At 39.0% G+C, this 19809-nt stretch overlaps 1 protein-coding gene across 1 annotated transcript; it reads right to left on the reverse strand.

Annotated features, from left to right (window-relative positions):
* Positions 1–8513: 8513 nt before the first annotated feature.
* Positions 8514–18051, reverse strand: LOC149999893 (uncharacterized). Its single transcript, XM_090289654.1, has 4 exons — positions 17882–18051; positions 10754–10880; positions 10487–10547; positions 8514–10206 (listed from the first exon to the last, which is right to left on the reverse strand). The coding sequence occupies exons 1-4, from the start codon at positions 17882–17884 to the stop codon at positions 8646–8648; spliced, it is 1752 nt and encodes a 583-aa protein (XP_090145780.1). The 5' UTR covers positions 17885–18051; the 3' UTR covers positions 8514–8645.
* Positions 18052–19809: the final 1758 nt, after the last annotated feature.

Here is a 19809-nt window from a genome sequence, read left to right on the forward strand (position 1 = left end):
TAGCTTCATCAATTGCAACAATAAAAAATACACTGCATAAAGCAAGTACAGTAAGAAATGAAGTTCCAGTTGGGATGGATGCTAGTAGTATATGAGGGTTAGAAATGACAGGGTGTTGAGGAATAACAATGTGGTTTATTGCTCAGAGATCCTGGGCACACATCTACCCTAATCCTTTGTGTTTTCTCACAGATAAAACGGGAATGTTACAAGGATTAGTACAAGGGATGATAAGGCCCCAGGTTAGGTAATCTTCTATTATGCACTTCATACCTTGAAGGCCCAGAGAAGGAAAACTCTGACTCCAAAAAACCTCCGCTGCCTTGCGGCATACCTCTTCAGGGGAAAGGCTAAGGGAGTAAACCCTGACAGAAAATCCGGAGCCGGAGTCCCTAAGGCGGTTTGACGTTGTAGTCAACACCGGCAACTCCTGCGGCGCACCTGAAGCCAAGCTGTATTGACTCCGTCTTTCCCTTGGACCCTTCAGCTGCGAAGAGAGGGGGGGTCTGCTGCATGGGCAACAGCAGACCCTCCATATCACCCTGCCCAGGCTCTGTAGCTTCAGCGTCATCGCAAGATGTCGATTCAACACGGGAGGAGACAGATACCATGTCACTCCCGAGTCGGACTGCACAGCCATTCTCGGCGGTGCAGATAGACTTAAGAAGCTACACCATCGTCTCTCGAGACGGACGGCTGCCGACGACGACGACCTTGAAGGCCTCTTTACCTATATGATATTAATTCTGGGAAGAGGTTTAAAAGGATCAAGTCTCATCTTAATAGGAGATACACTGTGGATTCTGCCAATATCAGTTAAATTTTTTTTTCCATAAAAAAGATGGCAGTTGACCCAATAGGAACAATTGATAACAGTGCTCCCATATTCATCTGCTGAACAATCATAAAGAGTATAAAGGATGTTGAAAGACCATTTAATTCACCTAATTGTTCATTCTTTTTTAAAAAATATACTTTATTATTCTGTTACAGTTGTCCCAATTTCTTTTCTCTGTTCCCCTCCACCCAGTGAACTCCTTCCTCCTGTTGTCCCCCCCCCTTAGTCCATGCCCATTGGTTGTGTATATAGTTCTTCTCAACATCTTCCTATCTACTCCATTCCCTCCTACTATGCTTAATTCCCGTACCATCTCCCTCCCTTACCCCACTTCCCCCTCCCCGCTGACCTCCCTGCAAAATGTTCCCCATAACTATAATTCTTTTCCCACTCTCATTGCCTACTTAGTTTGCCTTTGATTCGATTCCCTAGCTTCTGTTGTTGGTTGTGGTGATAGTTTTCATTTTAATGTTCATAGTTTTGATCCTCCTTCTCCTAAACAAGTCCCTTTAACATCTCATATAACAGTGGTTTGGATCTAATGAACTCCTTCAATTTTACTTTGTCCTGGAAGCACTTTCTCTGCCCTCCTATTCTGAATGACAGCTCCACTGGATAGAGTAATCTTGGTTGTAGGTCCTTGCTTTTCATTACTTTAAATATTTCTTGCCAGCCCCTTCTTGCCTGCAGAGTCTCCTTTGAGAAATCAGCTGATAGTCTTATTGGGACCCCTTTGTATGTAATTCTCTTCTTCTCTCTTGCTGCTTTTAAGATTCTCTCTTTATCCTTAATTTTTGACATTTTGATTATAATGTGTCTGGATGTGGTTCTCCCTGGGTCCAGTTTATCTGGAACTCTCTGTGCTTCCTGGGCCTGTAAGTCTATTTCTTTACCCAAGTTGGGGAAGTTCTGCTTCATTATTTTTTCACATAATTTTTCAATTACTAGTTCTTCTTCACCTTCTGGGAACCCTATGATTCGGATGTTGGCCGTCTTATAGCTGTCCCATAGGTTTCTGAGCCTCTCCTCATTTTCCTCACTTTTTATTTCCTCTTTCTGCACTGGTTTAGTATTTGTTCCTTCCCTATGTTCCAATTTGTTGATTTGATCCCTGGTTCTCTTTCCCTCACCACTAGTTTTGTATGTGTTTTCATTCATTTCAGCAGGACTAGCCTTCATTCTTTCCCCATCTTGTTTAAGATCTGCTCTTAGGTCTGTAAGCATTCGTATAACCAAAGCTCTGAACTGTGCCTCAGAAAGATTATCTATCTGCTGAGCTGTTAGCTTAGATATTTCCTGTCTGGTCAGCTGCATCACCAGGATCTCTATCATGATCTGTTCCATCCTGACAGTTTTGTCTTTACCTTTGCTTCCTGGGCAGGGCTGTTACACCTCGTAAGCTAGAGGGCATGGAGCCCCATGCACTTGTCACTACCAGGCGACCCTTCTCACCACAATGTGGCGCTTTGTGTGGGGTTGGGGGTCCAAGATGGATTCCTGCCATTCACTCTCTGCTGAGAGACCAGGAGCCTCCTCCTCCGTCCCCATGCCCTCCGGCCCTCACAGTCCGAGGCAATGGGGGTCTGCCCTCTCCGGCATTGGAATTGTGAGCTGACGGGTTTGGTCTGTAGCCAGGGTTGCTCCCCAGGCACTTCTTGCCTCCCCTTATATATGGGTGTCTGTGCTTACTGCCATCCTGCTGCCATCACCACAGCTGCTGCCGCCAGCACAGCTTGACCTCTCCGCCCTGGCTTCGCCTCTCCTACCCGTTCGAATGAGCATCACTTCTTTATAACTTCATATGTTGGACTTCCATGTAGCTTTATTTTCTGGAACTTCTGGTTATTTCTGGTTTTTCAGTAGTTGTATTCCTTCTTAGTTGTGGAGGGAGATGGAGTATGTCAGTATAGGCCTCCATCTTGGCTGGAAGTAATTGTCCATTCTGACAGCTGCTGGCAAATTCTAAGTGAGAAATCTTAGGGACCTGTGCCCTCAGATTCCCAAGGATACAAGATAAGAAAAACTGCAGAGGGGGCACCAACCCGCTGCCCCTTGCCCAGATGCCAAGGACACCAGACAGCCAGATAAAACATTGAATAAGCCTACCACAAGAATGGCACCAACCCTCCACTCCCTGATTGACAGAAAAAGTTTGCAGAATTTTATCTCCCTTCTAACTGCTTGCTCATTCGCAGATATTAAAACCACTGCTGTGCCTGCACAGTTGACAAAGCATAGGCACAGCGATCGTTGCCAAGCAGCCCAACAGAAAAATAAATGTTCACTTGAGCTCTCTCCTCCCTCACCAATAAAAGCCTTTCCCTTAAGCCATTCTGGGAGCAGCCTATTCCCTTTTCCTTGTTGGTGCTGTTCCCTTGTGCACAGGCTCAATAAACTTTTGTCTGCATCAGCTTCTGGTGAGCTCTTTTGATTTCTACCCTGATGTCGCAAGAACTCAGGGCGCTGTAACAAGGTTATTTTCCCTTTTCAGGAGAAGGACCTTCCAACTTAATACTTCTCTATGAAGTCTTGGCCTAATAAATGGGTAGGGGCAGAGTAAAAAGGAGAGAACAGTATGTATCTCTTAAAGGGTATAAGCAAAAATGAATAGGTTCAGAAACATGAACCTGTTTATTCAAAATAGCCACTATTTTAATTGTTCTGTTACTCTGAGGTGGGGGCTGTTTTATGACAGTGGGGTTGAGCACCAGAAGTGTAGCACGAGTGCCAATAGGAATAGAAATAGATTTTGTGCCAAATTGAAGAGATTTCTTCAAGCTAACAGAGAGGGAGGATTGGAAAAAGCCCCATAACTGGGGGCGAGGAGGACTTCAGAAAGGCTGGTTAGAAGACCAAGAGCACCTGAAGTGCTCAGACTTACAGCAGTCTATTTTCCACTGTCCTGGATCCTTGCTATAATGGCGAGAGTTTGAAGACTTCCGGTTTAGGGCCTCTGCTCTAAAAATTAAAAATCTTGTCAACCTTACTTCTAGGTGGCTCATCTGAAGAACAGGCAAGCTGTTGGGCAAGTTCACTAAATTTAGAGTGGACAGTTTCCCATTCCATCCTGGTCCTCTTAACCTGGAAGGTAAGATCTCTGATCAGCCCATTAACAAGAGTAAAAAGTTACCTGAGTAGAATCAGCATCTAAGGGAAGACCAACCTTTCCTTAAAAAGAACCTGAAGTTGATTGTAATAGTCGTGAGTGGATTCAGCAGACTTTTGTGATTGTTTCAATCAACATGCTTTGGGAAAGCCTTAGGAATTGCTTGGTGTAATTTTTGAGCAAGTTTTCCAGCTTTTTCCCAGCAATTGGAGGTTTGCTTTCTGAAATCCCATTCAGGATGTTTCCATCTCGAAATTCTCGTCCAGTGTTGAGCCTGGCTTTCACCAACTGCCATGTGAATTAGCTGATATAAATCAGAAAGCCTGGGCTGATTGGTCTGAATAACAATATCAAATTTCTCAGAAAACTTAGGACAATTCTTAGTTATCTTAGGAAATTCCTTAACAATGGCTTGCAACTCAGCTTCAGTTGAGGGTGCGCAAGAAACTGAGGTCCATTAGGATCCCCAAATGGTTTAATTTTAAAAGGGAAAGTACTGTTAAGTTCAGAGGAAGAAAGAGTGGGAGAGGATTCAGGAGAAAATGGTGTTGGAGGCAGGAACATTGTGGTAGTGGAAGGCAAATGGTGTGGGAGGTGGGCAAGAAGCATGCGTGCAAGCTGGAGAGACCCAGGGCAAAGTCTCCATAGAAGAATGGGGGGGGGGCTAGAAGATCCTGAGACAATGGATTAGATGAGGAAGGACAAGACAATGTTATAGAGGAAGATGTGGCTTAGGATGACATTCTCTCTCTTTATATTTTCAGTAGCCTCTGCTAATTCCAAGACTTTATTTCACAAAAAGGCAACTTCAGATTCTTGGTCTCATTTGGAAACCTCAAAATACTATTTTAAATAGGCATTCCATTCTATTTAACCAATTCGAGCATTGTTATTATCCATTCAGTTTTAAGAAAATTAAGTTTAGGAATCTTAGCAATTCTCCATAGTGGCCACTGATCTTCTGAATTACTTTAATCAACGATGATACTCACTGAGGTCCATACACTCCATAAAGAGATAGACAACACCCCCCTGAACTTCCCTATTTTGTCACCTACCATCATTTCATTTTCTTTAACACCTTTATTTTCTACTTAGAAAACAAAGCTTACTCAATTCACCATCTCTTTTCCTACAAAAATATAAGCACCAGGAGTGCAAGAACTTCTTCCTTTTATGCCTATTTATCCATACCCTAGAGAACCTCAACTATTTGTGTTAAATTGTGTGTTTTTAATCTACACAGCCTGGCATACGAGGGATGTTGAAAAATTAGGATGAAGAACATAGTCTCTGAGCAAAAAAGGCTTCACTGGAAGAGAGGTCCTGACTTTGCAAGGTACCTAACAAAATTACTATGTGTCTTACAAAGAAGTAAGTGATTAGAAATTCTTACATTTTTACTAACATACTTATGGGAAAGCATTGACTACACTGTAAGAAATATTTCAGTGTCTTGATAACAAGAAAGGCAAAAGCTGTTCCTGAGAACTGGAGCTGGCCTGGCACTCCCTGAGTTAGCTATATCCTATTGAAGAGGAAAATGTCACACACATCCATGATCAGAAAAAGCTACTCCATGACCAGGAGGCATCAAGACAAAAGAAAAGGCATTCTGTAACCATTTCTCTGTAAATGGTAAAACAGAACAGATCTCCAAGGAGAATAAAAATACCTAGGATTTCCCTCTTCTAATATTGTGGATTGGTGCTTCTGACAAATTAGACTTAGCATCAAGCTATTCTTTCTGCTTTCTAGATAAGAACTTATGATTACCCATGATAGGATAAAGTTTATTTCTTCAAAGCATCCAATACATAAAAATGTCCTGCTTCTCTGAATAGCAATCAAATCATTTAACACAAGTCAAAACCCAGTAAGGAGACCCTTTGAGTGTGTTGTTACTGTTACACCCTTTAGCCATCTATGGTTTGTGATCATTCTTATTACTAGAATTCATTACACCCCTTTTTTTACTACAGAGGTGATCCTTGTGTCTTTGGCAGGAGGGGACTGAAAAACATAAGATTTAAGTTTTTGGTATCATGAATGAATAAAAGCTAGTCTCATGACAAAAATTCTAAGTATAATAGAATAAAAATAAAAATGTTTTAAAATATCTAGTCCTCGCTGTTGTGCCTCAGCTGGTTGGGTGTCATCCCACAAAATGAAAGGTTGCGGTTCGATTCCTGGTCAGGGCACATGTCTAAGTTGTGGGTTCGGTCCCTGATCAAGGAGTGTGCTAGAGGCAACTGGTTGATATTTCTCTCTCACATCAGTGTTTCTCTCTCCCACCCCTCTCTCTAAAAAAGTTAAATATCTAAATTTGTACACACCTGATAAATATTGACTCAATGCATACAATTAAATGGAAAAAATTATAAGTTGATTTGAAAATATATAATTACAATGAGACATTTAATAATCCTCTCAGGAAATAAAAAAAACAATACTGTTTCTTAGCTTACAAGTGCTTGAAAAGTTAATATAACATTTTTAAGAAAAAAACTACAGAACATTCATTAGAGAAAACAATACACATACTTTCAATCACATATGATCACAGATACTTAAAGAGATATTGAGAGCTAACATTCAGTTACAAGTAACAGGAAACACCCAGAATCTGCCAGATATCAGAAAGGTGCCAGTTCTCACATGGAAGGAGTGGGTCAGAGCAGTTCTTGTATATGCAGCTCAGGAACAAACTCTACCGTGGTTGTCTTGCACTGCACCACTGCAGCTGCCACAGTGGGATCAGGAACACATGGTCACTAGCAGTATTAACAGAACAAGGCATCTACTATACAAATTAGATCTTATACAAGTACAATTCACTATACAAATTAGATCTTATACAAATACAATCTAGAGAAGAATGGTTAGTCCTTCAAAGACTGTTCTCATTTTCTGCATGGTAGACACATGAAGACTTGCAGGAGAATCCAAACTGCACTGGATCTTTGATGTTGAACTTTGAAGACAAATGTAGAAGTCAAAAACTGAAATAAAATGTAAGTCGACAAGCCACTGGTGGTTTCGAGGATACTCTGTTTTATTTTATTTTTCTGACAATAGTTTATATTCAATATTATTTTGTATTAGTTTTGGATGTACAGCACAGTGGTTAGACAATTGTGTACTTTACAAAGTGTTCCCCTGATATGTCCAGTACACACCTAGCACCATACATAGTTATTACAACATTATTGACTTTATTTCCTATGCTGTACTTTACATCCTCTTGACTATTCTGTAACTACTAATTTGTATTTCTCAATCCCTTCAGCTTTTTCACCCAGTCCTCCAATTCCCCTCCCCTCTGGCAACCATCAGTCTATTTTTTGTAATGAGAGTCTGTTTTGATTGTGTTTGTTTGTTTTTTTAGATTCCATATATAAGTAAAATCATACAGTATCTGCCTTTCTCTGACTGACTTATTTCACTTAGCATAATACCCTCTAGGGTATTGGTAGGATTTCATTCTTTTTTATGGTCAAGGAAGATATTCTTGATGGGCAGGGCAAAGAATGAAGAAAATGGTCTGGAAGCAAGTGTTAGCAAAGGCCCTGCCTGTCTTATCTATACAGGTGGCTCAAACCTGCCCAATCCTATTTCACTTCTATGTTCCACGTTGCATGTAAGATAGGCTTTGGTGAATTCTAACATGGAACCATAAAGGTAACAGATTCTAGAAATGGTAGTTCACAACATTACTCATGATGCTGTATCAGTCAAGAAGGGTCATCTCCAATTCTAGATTTTATTGGCTCATCACAGGTCTCTCTTCTTAATGCAAATCTTGTAGCCCAAATCCTAACCAGAAGGACTGATAAAGAACAAGGGACAACAGATGAGAATAATTCATGAGACTATACTCGATGATGAATTGTGCATATTTACAAATTCATTTACTGACAAGGAAAACAAAATAAGGCTCTTTAGGGAAATGAAACAGTACTTTTCTGTTAAGAAAGAGAGGTGGAATATATATATATATGAAAGGGTAAATATATCCAGTACTTGTAACAGGAGGACAGTAGGAAAAAAAACTCAACAAATACCAAATGTAATTTTCCAATGGTCCTTTCCTTACAAATCAGTTACAAAATGATATAAAAATTAAACCTACTTGCATGTTAGAAATACACTTCAATTCACCCACAAACCTACAGTTCAATATTTACTTGCAAAAGTAAGTAGAACTCCATACTACAGAGAATTACTTAAAGAATAAGTCAGCAATAAAGGCCATGCATGTAAATGTTTGTAACATTTCTTTTATGTCATGAATTTTCTAGAGTATCCTAATAAATTGATTTTCAACAGGCTACCCATATTAATTACATTAATATGATTTATAGATTTCCAATGCAGTTTCCACACTACTTTGAAAATGTTAAAATTAAATTCTGTCTTATTTTTCAGTTATACAATTTCTACCCATTGTACACTCTCACATGATTTTGTAGGAATTCGAGATAAGTGAAGGTTTTCCTATATTGTTTACATTTAGTAGAATTTTTTCTACTTCGAGGTTGTATGTGTGTGTGTGTGTGTGTATGTGTGTGGCTTCTAAAGGAAATGAGAAAGCTAAAAGCTTTTCCACATTCTTTACATATCTAGGGTATTTCTCCAGTGTGCATTCTTACATTTCCACAAAAGGCTCTCCCATATTCCTTAGAGTATTCAGACTTTTTCTTAGGTATGTGTTCTTTCATGATTTCGTAAAGAACTGGGACGACTGAAGGCTTTACTACAATTATTACATTGATAGGGCTTCTCCCCAGTGTGAGTTCTTTCATGTGTTCTTAATGAACTAGGACAATCAAAGGCTTTCCCACATTCCTTACACTTACAAGGCCCAACTCCAGTGTGTTTTATCATATGTCTTTGAACATTGGAAAGAGAAATGAAGGCTTTCCCACATTCCTTACATTCATAAGGTTTCTCTCCACTATGAGTTTTTTCATGTTTTTGAATGGAACTGAGATAGGTGAAGGCTTTCCCACATTGCTTACATTCATAGGGTTTCTCCCCAGTATGACTTCTTTCATGCTTTTGAAGGGAACAGGGGAAACTGAAGGCTTTACCACATTCCTTACATTCATAAGGTTTTTTTCTAGTATGAGTTCTTTCATGATTTTGAAGGGATCTGGGAGTACTGAAGGATTTACCACATTCCATACATTCATATGGCTTTTCTCCACTATGGGTGCTTTCATGATATCGAAAGTAATTTGGACAATCAAAGACCTTCCCACACTCCTTACATTTATAAGGCCCATCTCCAGTGTGCTTCATCATGTGTCTTCGAAAGTTGGTGAGAGAACTCAAAGCTTTCCCACATTGCTTACATTCATAGGGTTTCTCTCCAGTATGATTTCTTTCATGTTTTCGAAAGTAACTTGGACAACTGAAGGCTTTTCCACATTCCTTACATTCATAGAGCTTCTCTCCAGTATGACTTCGTTCATGTTTTCGAAAGTAACTTGGACAACTGAAGGCTTTACCACATTTTTTACATTTATAGGGCTTTTCTCCACTGTGTCTCCTTTCATGACTTCGAAAGGATCTGGAACAACTGAAGGCTTTACCACACTGCTGACATTTATAGGGCTTCTCTCCAGTATGAATTCTTTTATGTTTTCGAAAGTAACTTGGACAACTGAAGGCTTTGCCACAACTTTTACATTCATAGGGCTTTTCTCCACTGTGTCTCCTTTCATGACTTTGAAAGGAGGTAAAGCAGCTGAAGGCTTTACCACATTGCTTACATTCATAAGGTTTCTCTCCAGTATGAGTTCTTTCATGTTTTCTAAAGTAACTGGGACAACTGAAAGCTTTGCCACACTGCTCACATTTATATGGTTTCTCTCTTGTGTGAGACAGTTCATGAGTTCGACAGTAACTGAGACAACTGAAGGCTTTATCACAGTGCTTACATAGATAGGGTTTCACTCCAGTGTGAATCCTTTCGTGCCTTCGAAAGGATTGGCGATACTTGAAGGCTTTCCCACATTCCTTACATTTATATGGCTTTTCCTCGTATTCCAGGTACTCAAATGATTTGAGTGCAGTGTGAGATAGCATGTGCCTATTAAAGAATGAATGATTCAGGAAGACTCCACACACACTGCATTCACATAATTTTATTCCAGCAGATGTTTTCTTTTTCTGGTTATGATTTGGAATTGGGCTGAAGTTTTCTCCACGTTGACTACCTTGTTTACTTTTACCCAGTCTCTCTACTATATGACTGCTGTAAAAAGTGAAAAGGATATTATTAATTTCTTATTTATTAATACTTTTATATTAATAGTTATTACAATGACATTTTTACCATAATCAAGGAACATGTAAGTTTTCAGTGCTTTTTGATTTTTTGAAAGTGTTAAATGCTTTGCAAGAGGGCTTTGATAAAAATATGGCAAGAATAAATAAATTTAAAAGTTGGCTTATTTGTTTCATGTGCTGTTTTAAAAATTTCATGATATAGTAAGATTCATGGGACATTACTTTCTCATGTGAATGCAACTCACCTTAAATTTGTCCCATGATTTTCATAGTGGTCTTCAACATTATAGTCTTTGCATATTTCTCCTAAAATGCAGACCAGGAAAAATTATAAACTATAAAACTTGTAGAAAAATTATCACATAATAAACCCATGATGAGCTGTGACCACGCCGCCTGGTTTATTTATCAATATATTCCCTTTCCACATTCCACTCCTTAGGACTTCCTTGAGGAGCAAGCAACACTGGTTTTCTAACCAACTAAGCAAGTAAGGATGTTGTCATCCTTACCTATTGAGGCCAAGTTCCTGAAGGTTTCCCTCATCACATCTCTGTAGAGCTTCTTCTGTGAAGAATCCAGTAAAGCCCACTCCTCCAAGGTGAACTTCACACTCACATCGTCAAAGGCCACAAAGTCCTAAAACACCCCAAATATGTAGACAGGAGAATGGGTGAGATGAACAGCACTAGGAATCTATACTCAATTCATAAGAAATTCACATATGACTGGAAAAAACCCACAAATATGTGGAGACTAAACAACAGGCTACTAAACAAGCAATAGATAAAAAAGAAAATATAACAGAATATCAAGCTATATGACATAAATAAAAACAAAAACAACTTTTCAAACTTCATGGAATGCAGCAAAAGCAGTTCTAAGAGGGAATTTTATAACTAGACAGGCCTACCTAAAGAAACCACAAAACTCTACATCGAAAGGAACTAGAAAAACAAGAACAAACACAACCTGAAGTAAACAGAGGAAAGGAAATAAGATCAGAGCAGAAATAAATGAAATAGAAGTTAAAAATAAACAATGGAAAATATCAATAAAACTAAGGGCTGGTTCTTTGAAAAGATAAACAAAATTAAAAGCTTTAGCCAAACTCATTGAGAAAAAAAGTGAAAAATAAAATATAAATGAAAGAGAAGTCACAACCAACACTACAGAAATACAAAGACTACTACGAACAATAGCCTGAACAAGAGAAATACAAAATCCAAATAGACTAATTACTAGCAATGAAATTAAAACAGTAATTAAAAAAATCCCAACAAATAAAAGTCTAGGACCAACCAGAAAGCTTCATGGGTGAATTCTACCAAACATTCAAATAAGAATTAATACATATACATATTCTTCTTACTATATTTCAAAAATTGAAGATGAAGGAATGTTTCCAAACACATTTCACAAAGCCAGCATTACCCTGATACCAAGACCAGACAAAGACATTACAAAAATATAAAATGACAGGCCAATATATATATTTTTTAAATAATTTATTTGTTTATTTATTTATTGATTGATTGATTTTTAGAGAGAGGGGAAAGGAGAAAGAGAGCGAGGAAAACATCACTGTGTGGTTGCCTCTCACTTGCGCCCCCAACTGGGGACCTGACGTGCAACCTAGTTATGTGCCCTGACTGGAAATTGAACCAGCGACACTTGGTCCAATATTCTTGATGAACATAGATGTAAAAATTCACAACAAAATATTAGCAATCTGTATTCAACAATACATTAAAAAGATTACACACCATGACCAAGCAGGCTTCATCCCAGGGATGCAAGGATGGTTCAACACCCATAAGTCAATCAATGTGATACATCACATTAACAAAATAAAGAAAAACACCATATGGTCTTCACAATGAATACAGAAAGAGCATTTGACAAAATTCAAAATCCTTTTATGAAAAAACTCTCAATAAGGTGGTTATAGAGGAAATATGGCTCAATATAGTAAATGCTATATAAGACAAACCCACAGCTAATATCATACTAAAAGCTAAAAGATTTTTGCATTAAATTAGGAACAAAATAAGGATGACCAATATCACCACTTCTATTCAACACAGTCTTGGAAATCCTAGCCACAGAAATCAGACAAGAAAAAGAAATAAAAGGCATCCAAATGGAAAGGGAGAAGTAAAACTCTCATTATTTGCAGATGGCATGATACTATATAGAGAAAACCAAAAAGACTTCAACAACAACAACAACAAAAACTATTAGAACTAATAAATGAATTCAGTAAAGTTGCAGAATACAAAACCAATACTCAGAAACTGGTGTGTTTCTATACAAATAACAAATCATTAGAAGGAGAAATTAAGAAAGCAATCCCATTTATAATTGCATCAAAAAGCATAAATACCTAAGAAGAAATTTAACCAAACAGATGAAAGACCTGCACTTTGAAAACTGTAAGACATTAAAGAAAAATATTGAAGAAGATACATATAAATGGAAGGATATACTTTGCTCATGGATTGTAAGGATTAATATTGTTAAAATGTCCTTACTACTTAAAGCAATATATAGATTCAATGCAATCCCTATTAAAATGTTAGTAACAGTTTTCTTAAAATTAGAACTAATGCTAATATTTATATGGAACCACAAAAGACCTCAAATAGCCAACAAAAACTTGAAACAACAAAGTAGGAGGTATGATCCCTGATATCAAACTATTCTACAAAGCTACAATAATCAAAGCAGTATGGTACTGGCATAAAAACAAATACACATAGCAACAAAATAGAATACAGCCCCCAAATAAATCCTCACTTATATAGTCAATTAATCTACAACAAAGGAAGCAAGGATATACAAGACAGTCTCTTCAATAAGTGTTGTTGGCAAAACTGGATAGATACATGCAAACAAATGACACTAAACCGCTTCCTGTCATCTATACAAAAATAAACTCAAAATGGATTAAAGATGTAAATATAAGACCTGAAACCATAAAATTTCTGGAAGAAAACAAAAGCAGTCAACACTTTGACATTGCTCTTAGCAATATCTTTTTGGATGTCTCCTTGGGCAAGGGCAACAATAAATAAATAAACAAATATGTAAATAAATAAATAAATAAGATGCCATCAAACTAAAATGATTTTGCACAGTGAAGGGAACCATCAAGAAAACAGAAAGACAATCTGCTTAATGGGAGAAGATATTCACACATGATATATCCAATAATGGATTAATATCCAAAATATATTTTAAGAAACTCATAAAACCTAACACCCTCTTCCCAAATCTAGTTAAATTATGGGCAGAGGACCTGAACAGACATTTCTCTAAGGATGGCCTACAGACATGAAAAGATGCTCAGCATCACTAATCATCAGAAAAATGCAAATTAAAACTGCATTGAAATACCACCTCGCACTTGTCAGAATGGCTACAATCAAATCAATAAGCAAGAAGCGTTGGTGAGGATGTGAAGAAAAGGGAACTCTTGAGCAGTGTTGGTGGGGTTATAAATTAATTGGTGCTGCCACTATGGAAAACAGTAGGAGGTTCCTCAAAAAATTAAAAATAGAACTACCTCTTGACCCAGGAATTCTATTGTTGGGTATTAATTGAAAAAATCCAAAACACTATTTTGAAAAGATACATGCACCCCTATGTTCACTGCAGCATTACTAATAATAGCCAAGGTATGGCAGCAACCTAGGTGACCATCAATAGATGATTGGATAGACACATGTAATTGCTACACCACACACACAGACACATACACACACACACACACACACACACACACACTGGAATATTACTCAGCAATAAAAATAATACAAAATCTTGCTATTTGTGAGAACATGGATGAACCCAGAGATTATTATGCTGTGAAATATGTCAAACAGAGAAAGACAAATACCATATGATTTTGTTTATATGTTGAATCTAAAAAAAATAACAAAACAAGAGAATAAAGGAAACAAAATAAAAATAGACCTATAAAGAACTAGCTGATGGTTGCCAAAGGTGAAAGGGGTGGGGCATTGGGATTTTGAAAAGCCAAGATGGCTCTGTCATTAAGGCCCTTATTACTCTCTCTAGATTGTTATTGCAGAAGCTACCAACTGATCCCCTCTTATTATCTCACCCCCTACAAAAGCATCTATCTTTCCTTGAAGGGACGATTTTTCTAAAATCATATTATGATCATGTTACTTCCTTGGTCAAAGCTCTACAGTGTCTCAGTCAAGGCCTTTGAAGCTCTAACCCCTGTCTAAAAAAATTACACACACACACACACATACATATAGCATATGTATATAACATAAATATACAAGTGTATAACATATATAACATGTAATATATATACACACACACAGAGAGACTTCATTGAAAGAATTAGATGCTTTCCAGTAACATAAAGAAAAAAGCAAAATGTCCCCTCTCATCACTTCTAGTCAACCATTCTTAGCTACTGCAATTAAACAAAAAAAAGAAATAAAAGGCATACAGATTGGAAAGCAAGAAATAAAACTGTCTTTGTGGCATATGACAAAACTGCCTAAGGCCCTGACCAGGTGGCTCAGTTGGTTGGAGCACTGTCTCATACACAAAAGGGTTGTGGGTTTGATTCCTGGTCAGGGCACATGCCTGGGTTTCAAGTTCAATCCTCAGTCAGGGAGCACACAAGAGGCAACCAATTGATGTTTCTCTCTCACATCTATGTGTTTCTCCCTTCCTCTCTCTTTGAAGTCAATGAACATCTCCCTGGGTAAGGATTAAAAATAAAAAGACTGTCTGAGGAGAAACTCTTAAAAATTCCTAAATAAGAAAACTTCTTAAACTAATTAGAGAATAGAGAATGATGGAAGGATAAAAGGATAATATATAAAAGACAATTATTGCTTTTTATAGCTCTTCACAAATATAATGAACTGATCTTTGACAAAGAACCAGAGGCAATTCAATAGGAAAACATAGTCTTTATAACAAATAGTGCAGGAAAAACTGGACACCCAAAAGCAAACAAAACGAAACAAACCAAAAACCTATAAACAGATTTTACATCTTTCACAATAATGAACTCAAAATGGATCATAGGTTTAGTATAAAATGCAAAACTACAAAACTTCTAGAAGATAACATAGGAGAAAATCTAGGTGCCCTGAGTTTGGTGATTAATTTTTAGATACAACAACAAAAGCAAGATCCAAAATAGAAAAAAAAAATTAGTTTGACTACAATAAATGAAAAACTCCTGCTCAGTAAAACACGGTATTAAGAGAATGAAAACACAAGCCACAGACTGTCAGAAAACCTTTGGAAATCACTTAATTTCTTTAAGCACTAACAGTTACAAAATGTAAACCATGCAAAATAAAAATTTTCAAATCTCTTGCTAACTAAAATGCCATGTAGTATTATAGTTTGTCCTTCCCCTGTATTTCACACCAGGGGTATTTTCAGGACTAAGCATATTATAATGCATTAGGGTTTGAGTTTAGCTCCTAAACGTAGTATGACTTTCAAAGATTTACATGAGCTTTCAGTAGTTTTCCTCACATCAATTAAGATACAGATTCAATTGCTTTAGTCTTTTTAAAAGTTCTCTAGGGACATGCACGTACAAAAACTGACGTGAAATAGAAAAATGTGCATGAGAACTTAAGTACATTCACCTCACATCTTGAAGTTCTCTTGCCCAAATGGAACAAAACTATTTTCACAGTTTTCTTGCTTTCCTCACCTTGTATCTCTCTATCATATTACAGTTTCAGAGCCTAAGTTTTCAGGGAAACTAGAGCCAAAGAGCTGCACGATTTAGTGGATAAAGGATCCAAAAGAAACACAAGCATTGAAATCAGCTCAGATGAGCAGCCTGCTTCCCACAGGACAGAAGGAAAACCACTCTCAGAAGGTTCCACATTCTAGATTCCCCAGGTTGAGACAGAAGCCATGCAGTGAGTCAGTGACTGGGGACAAAGAGGAAGGACACCTGAGCTGCCCCAGGAGTGAACTCTGGGAGCTCCAACACCCTCCTTTCCCTGGGGAATAATGGAAACTCTCCCTTCTCACGCTTCATCTCACAGTGAGAAAATGCTCACCTGGATTCAGTGTAAGGTTCTGATCCAAATGAACTCCCAAATTCATGAGCCCTAACCCCAGATACAGACTCCTGACTTTCACAGACTTTCAATGTGCACAAATTACACTCTGAACACACCCACACTGTGGATGCAAAACTCCAGTTTATGCCTAGAAACAGGGCCCCACGAACCACAACAAAAATCTCAGAAAGGGCATCACCCCCAGCCCCATGTGCACGTGAACCCCAGCTTTCCAGGGCTGTAGCTTCTCAGTGTACAGGCTCCTTCCATGGTGAGTGTGAGTAGGTAGGACACCTGCAGGGAGACACTCTCCAGGAAGAACCAGCAGGGCCTTCAAGTACTTCCCTGTGCAAGGTCAAGGGGCCTTAGTTGGCTCACTGACCACAGGCTCTGCTTCCCAATGGAGCAGCTTTGGGCAACCATTGATATTTTAAAAGGCACAGACTCAGTGTTTGAACAATCCATAAATAAAGATATCTTTTATTTTATTTTATTTTTAAATAATTTATTTGTTTATTTATTTTGAGAGAGAGAGGAAAGGAGAAAGAGAGGGAGAGAAACATCACTGTGCGGTTGCCTCTCACTGGCGCCCCCAACTGGGGACCTGACGTGCAACCTAGTCATGTGCCCTGACTGGGAATCGAGCCAGCGACAGTTGGCTTGCAGGCCGACACTCAATCCACTGAGCCACAGCAGCCATGGCTAATAAAAATATCTTTTAAAAGTGACAAACCCAAAGAGGGGCAGTGTTGACAGATCACCCAGGAAAGTTTGCCAAGAGGAATCTCCATCCAAACATCCAAAGGACTGTCTGTGCCTAGGAACGATCCTGGGAGGTCAGGCACAAGTATTTTATATGACGTAGTTCCATGTGGTTATTCGTACTTTTCTCTCATGTAAAATATCCACAAACAAAAAATAAACTCTATTAAAAGGGCCATCCATTGTCTATGGAAAAATGACAGTTAAATATGGGTCTGTTTGAAATGCACTCCGGAAGACGAATAGTTGACTTTCATGCTTTAACTGGAGAGGGGAAGTTGATGTTTGTAAATTCGGGAAGGGATTTGGAAATTTAGACAGTTATTGTCACCCTTAGGAAGATACTGGGGTGGGAGTAGGGTTGTGTATTTGAGACTCTGCTTCCCAAACATTTGGAAAACGCAGAAGAAAACGGGCGCCCCCCTGGGGAAAAAGGAGGAACTGGGGACCCCGCAGATCAGTTCCGCCCATGTACGGACCCCGGATAATAAGTCACGACTGTTCTCTGATGACCCTCCTAGTGGTCACCCCAACATTTGGGGTGACACAGGGCTGTCGGCGCAGAGCTGCCCAGAAGGCGCCGGGGCTGAAATCGCCGCGCAGCGACGGGACAAGACACCCACGGTCCGGCTGCTGGCCCAGCACCCCATGCTGGGTGCAGAAGCGGACAGAGGTCCTCGGGACGGCTTCGAGGATCCTGGACTTGACCTTGGCGAGGTTGGTTTCCGCTAAGGCTGGTTACGGTCAGCACCTCGTCCCAGTCTCCGCACCCCGGCCCTGCACACTCACCATTTTTAGGTTTCCTGGGTTCCTTGGCGTCCTCCCTACAATTCCCGGTAACGGTGCAAGTCCCACCGCGACAGATCCTGCAGCAAAGCAACCTAGGGCCTTTAAAGGCGGCCGACCCCCGCGCTACAGGATGGCCAGAGCAAGCAGGACGTCCGGGCTAGTGGAGGATCATCGCCCCACCCACCTGCCCGGGGGCTACCCTGATTGGACAGTTCGAAAGGCCCCGTTCTTTCGCGCCTGAGTGATAGCGGGACAGGGCTTTGGAGAAGGCCAGCTGAAGCTCGTCCTCTGCGGGACTTATGCGTTGAAAATAAGTCTGCGAGGCCACTGGTGGAACTGTGATTTTTTTTTTTTAAACAAGTACATACACTTAAAAGTTGCCTCGCTTTATATATAATTAGTCTACTCCATTTGATCTTTTAGTGTTGACAGCGTTGAGTCCTCCACCCATCGCTTCCCCACCCGCACTCTTTAAAAAATCCCGTGACTTCCCAGTACTCGGCTTTGGTGGGAAGTTGGAACCCCTCAGCCCTACCCCGGGCGCAAGGACTCTTCTCAGTCTAACCACAAGTTATGAGATGGTACATTAAATTCTCAGGTGTGTACGTTTTACACTGGAAACGTATTTGAGATCATTTTTTTGAATGTATCTTTAAAGAACTTTGAAATGTAAAAAATTGTAATATCCCTAAGGGAGCGATTTTCAACCTTTTTCATCTCATGGCACACATAAACTAGTTACTAAAATTCTATGGCACACAAAAAGAAATGTTTTTTTGTCAATCTGACAGAAAATGTATAATTTGAATTATTCACACCGAATGGCTATTGCTGTGTTGCTTGTCGTCATTGTTTTAAACTTGCAATTTAAGACAAAAGATGTCAGTGCCCCCGACTAAATTGTCAGGTATTGCATGTTTTGAAAATTCTTGCAGCACACCAGTTGAAAATCGCTGCCCTAAGGCAGAACACTATTTTTAAATTTTACTTTTTTTTTGTCATATAGAATAACTCTTTGCCAAATCCAAGGTCATATTTTCCCCTATGTTTTCTTCTAAGAATATTATAGTTTTACTTCAGATTTAGGTCTTTGATTTAGTTTGGTAAATTATTGTATGTGGTATGGTGTAATGTAAGGATCTAACTTAATTCCTTTGCATATTGCCATCCATTTGTCCCAACACAAATTTTTGTTATTATTTTTTAAGTCTGCACCCAAGAACATGCTTATTGATTTTAGAGAGAGAAGAAGGAAAGAGAGGGCGGGAGAGAACCATTGACGGGAGAGAGAAACATGGATTGGTTGCCTCCCGTTTGCACACCCACCAGGGACTGAACCCATAACCTAGGCATGTGCCCTGACAGGGAAGAGAACTTGTGACCTTTCTATTTACTGGATGATGCTCCAACCAGCTGAACCACACCAGCCAGACCCTAGCACCAATTTAAAAAGAATATTCTTCCCTCATTCTTAAGCATCTTTTTCAAAAATTAGATGACCATGATATATAGAATTTCAATCTCCTCCACTGATCTGTATGTCTGTTTTTGTGTCATCACCACACTACCTTGATTTCCATTGCTGAGTAGTGAGATTTGAAATCATGAAATGTTAGTCCTACTACCGGGTTTTGTTTTTTCAAGATTGGTTTCACTACTCTGGTTGTCCTGCAATTCCATATGAATTTATGAAATAGCTTGACAATTTCTATAAAAAAGTCAGCTGAGACTCTGTCAGGGATTTTGTTGAATATCTAGACATTTTTGGGAAGCATTGTTATCTCAACAGTGCTAAGTCTTCTGATCCGTGAACAAGAACTATTTTCCCTATGATTTAGGTCTTTATACAGTTTTTTAGGGTTCACTCTGTTGTTGTTTTTTCTTTTTGTCTCTATTGCTTAGGGAGAAATGAAGACCAAGGAAAATGA

The sequence above is a fragment of the Furipterus horrens genome, unplaced genomic scaffold (assembly GCF_987537825.1).
Source record: "Furipterus horrens unplaced genomic scaffold, mFurHor1.1.pri manual_scaffold_10, whole genome shotgun sequence".
Taxonomy (NCBI): domain Eukaryota; kingdom Metazoa; phylum Chordata; class Mammalia; order Chiroptera; family Furipteridae; genus Furipterus; species Furipterus horrens.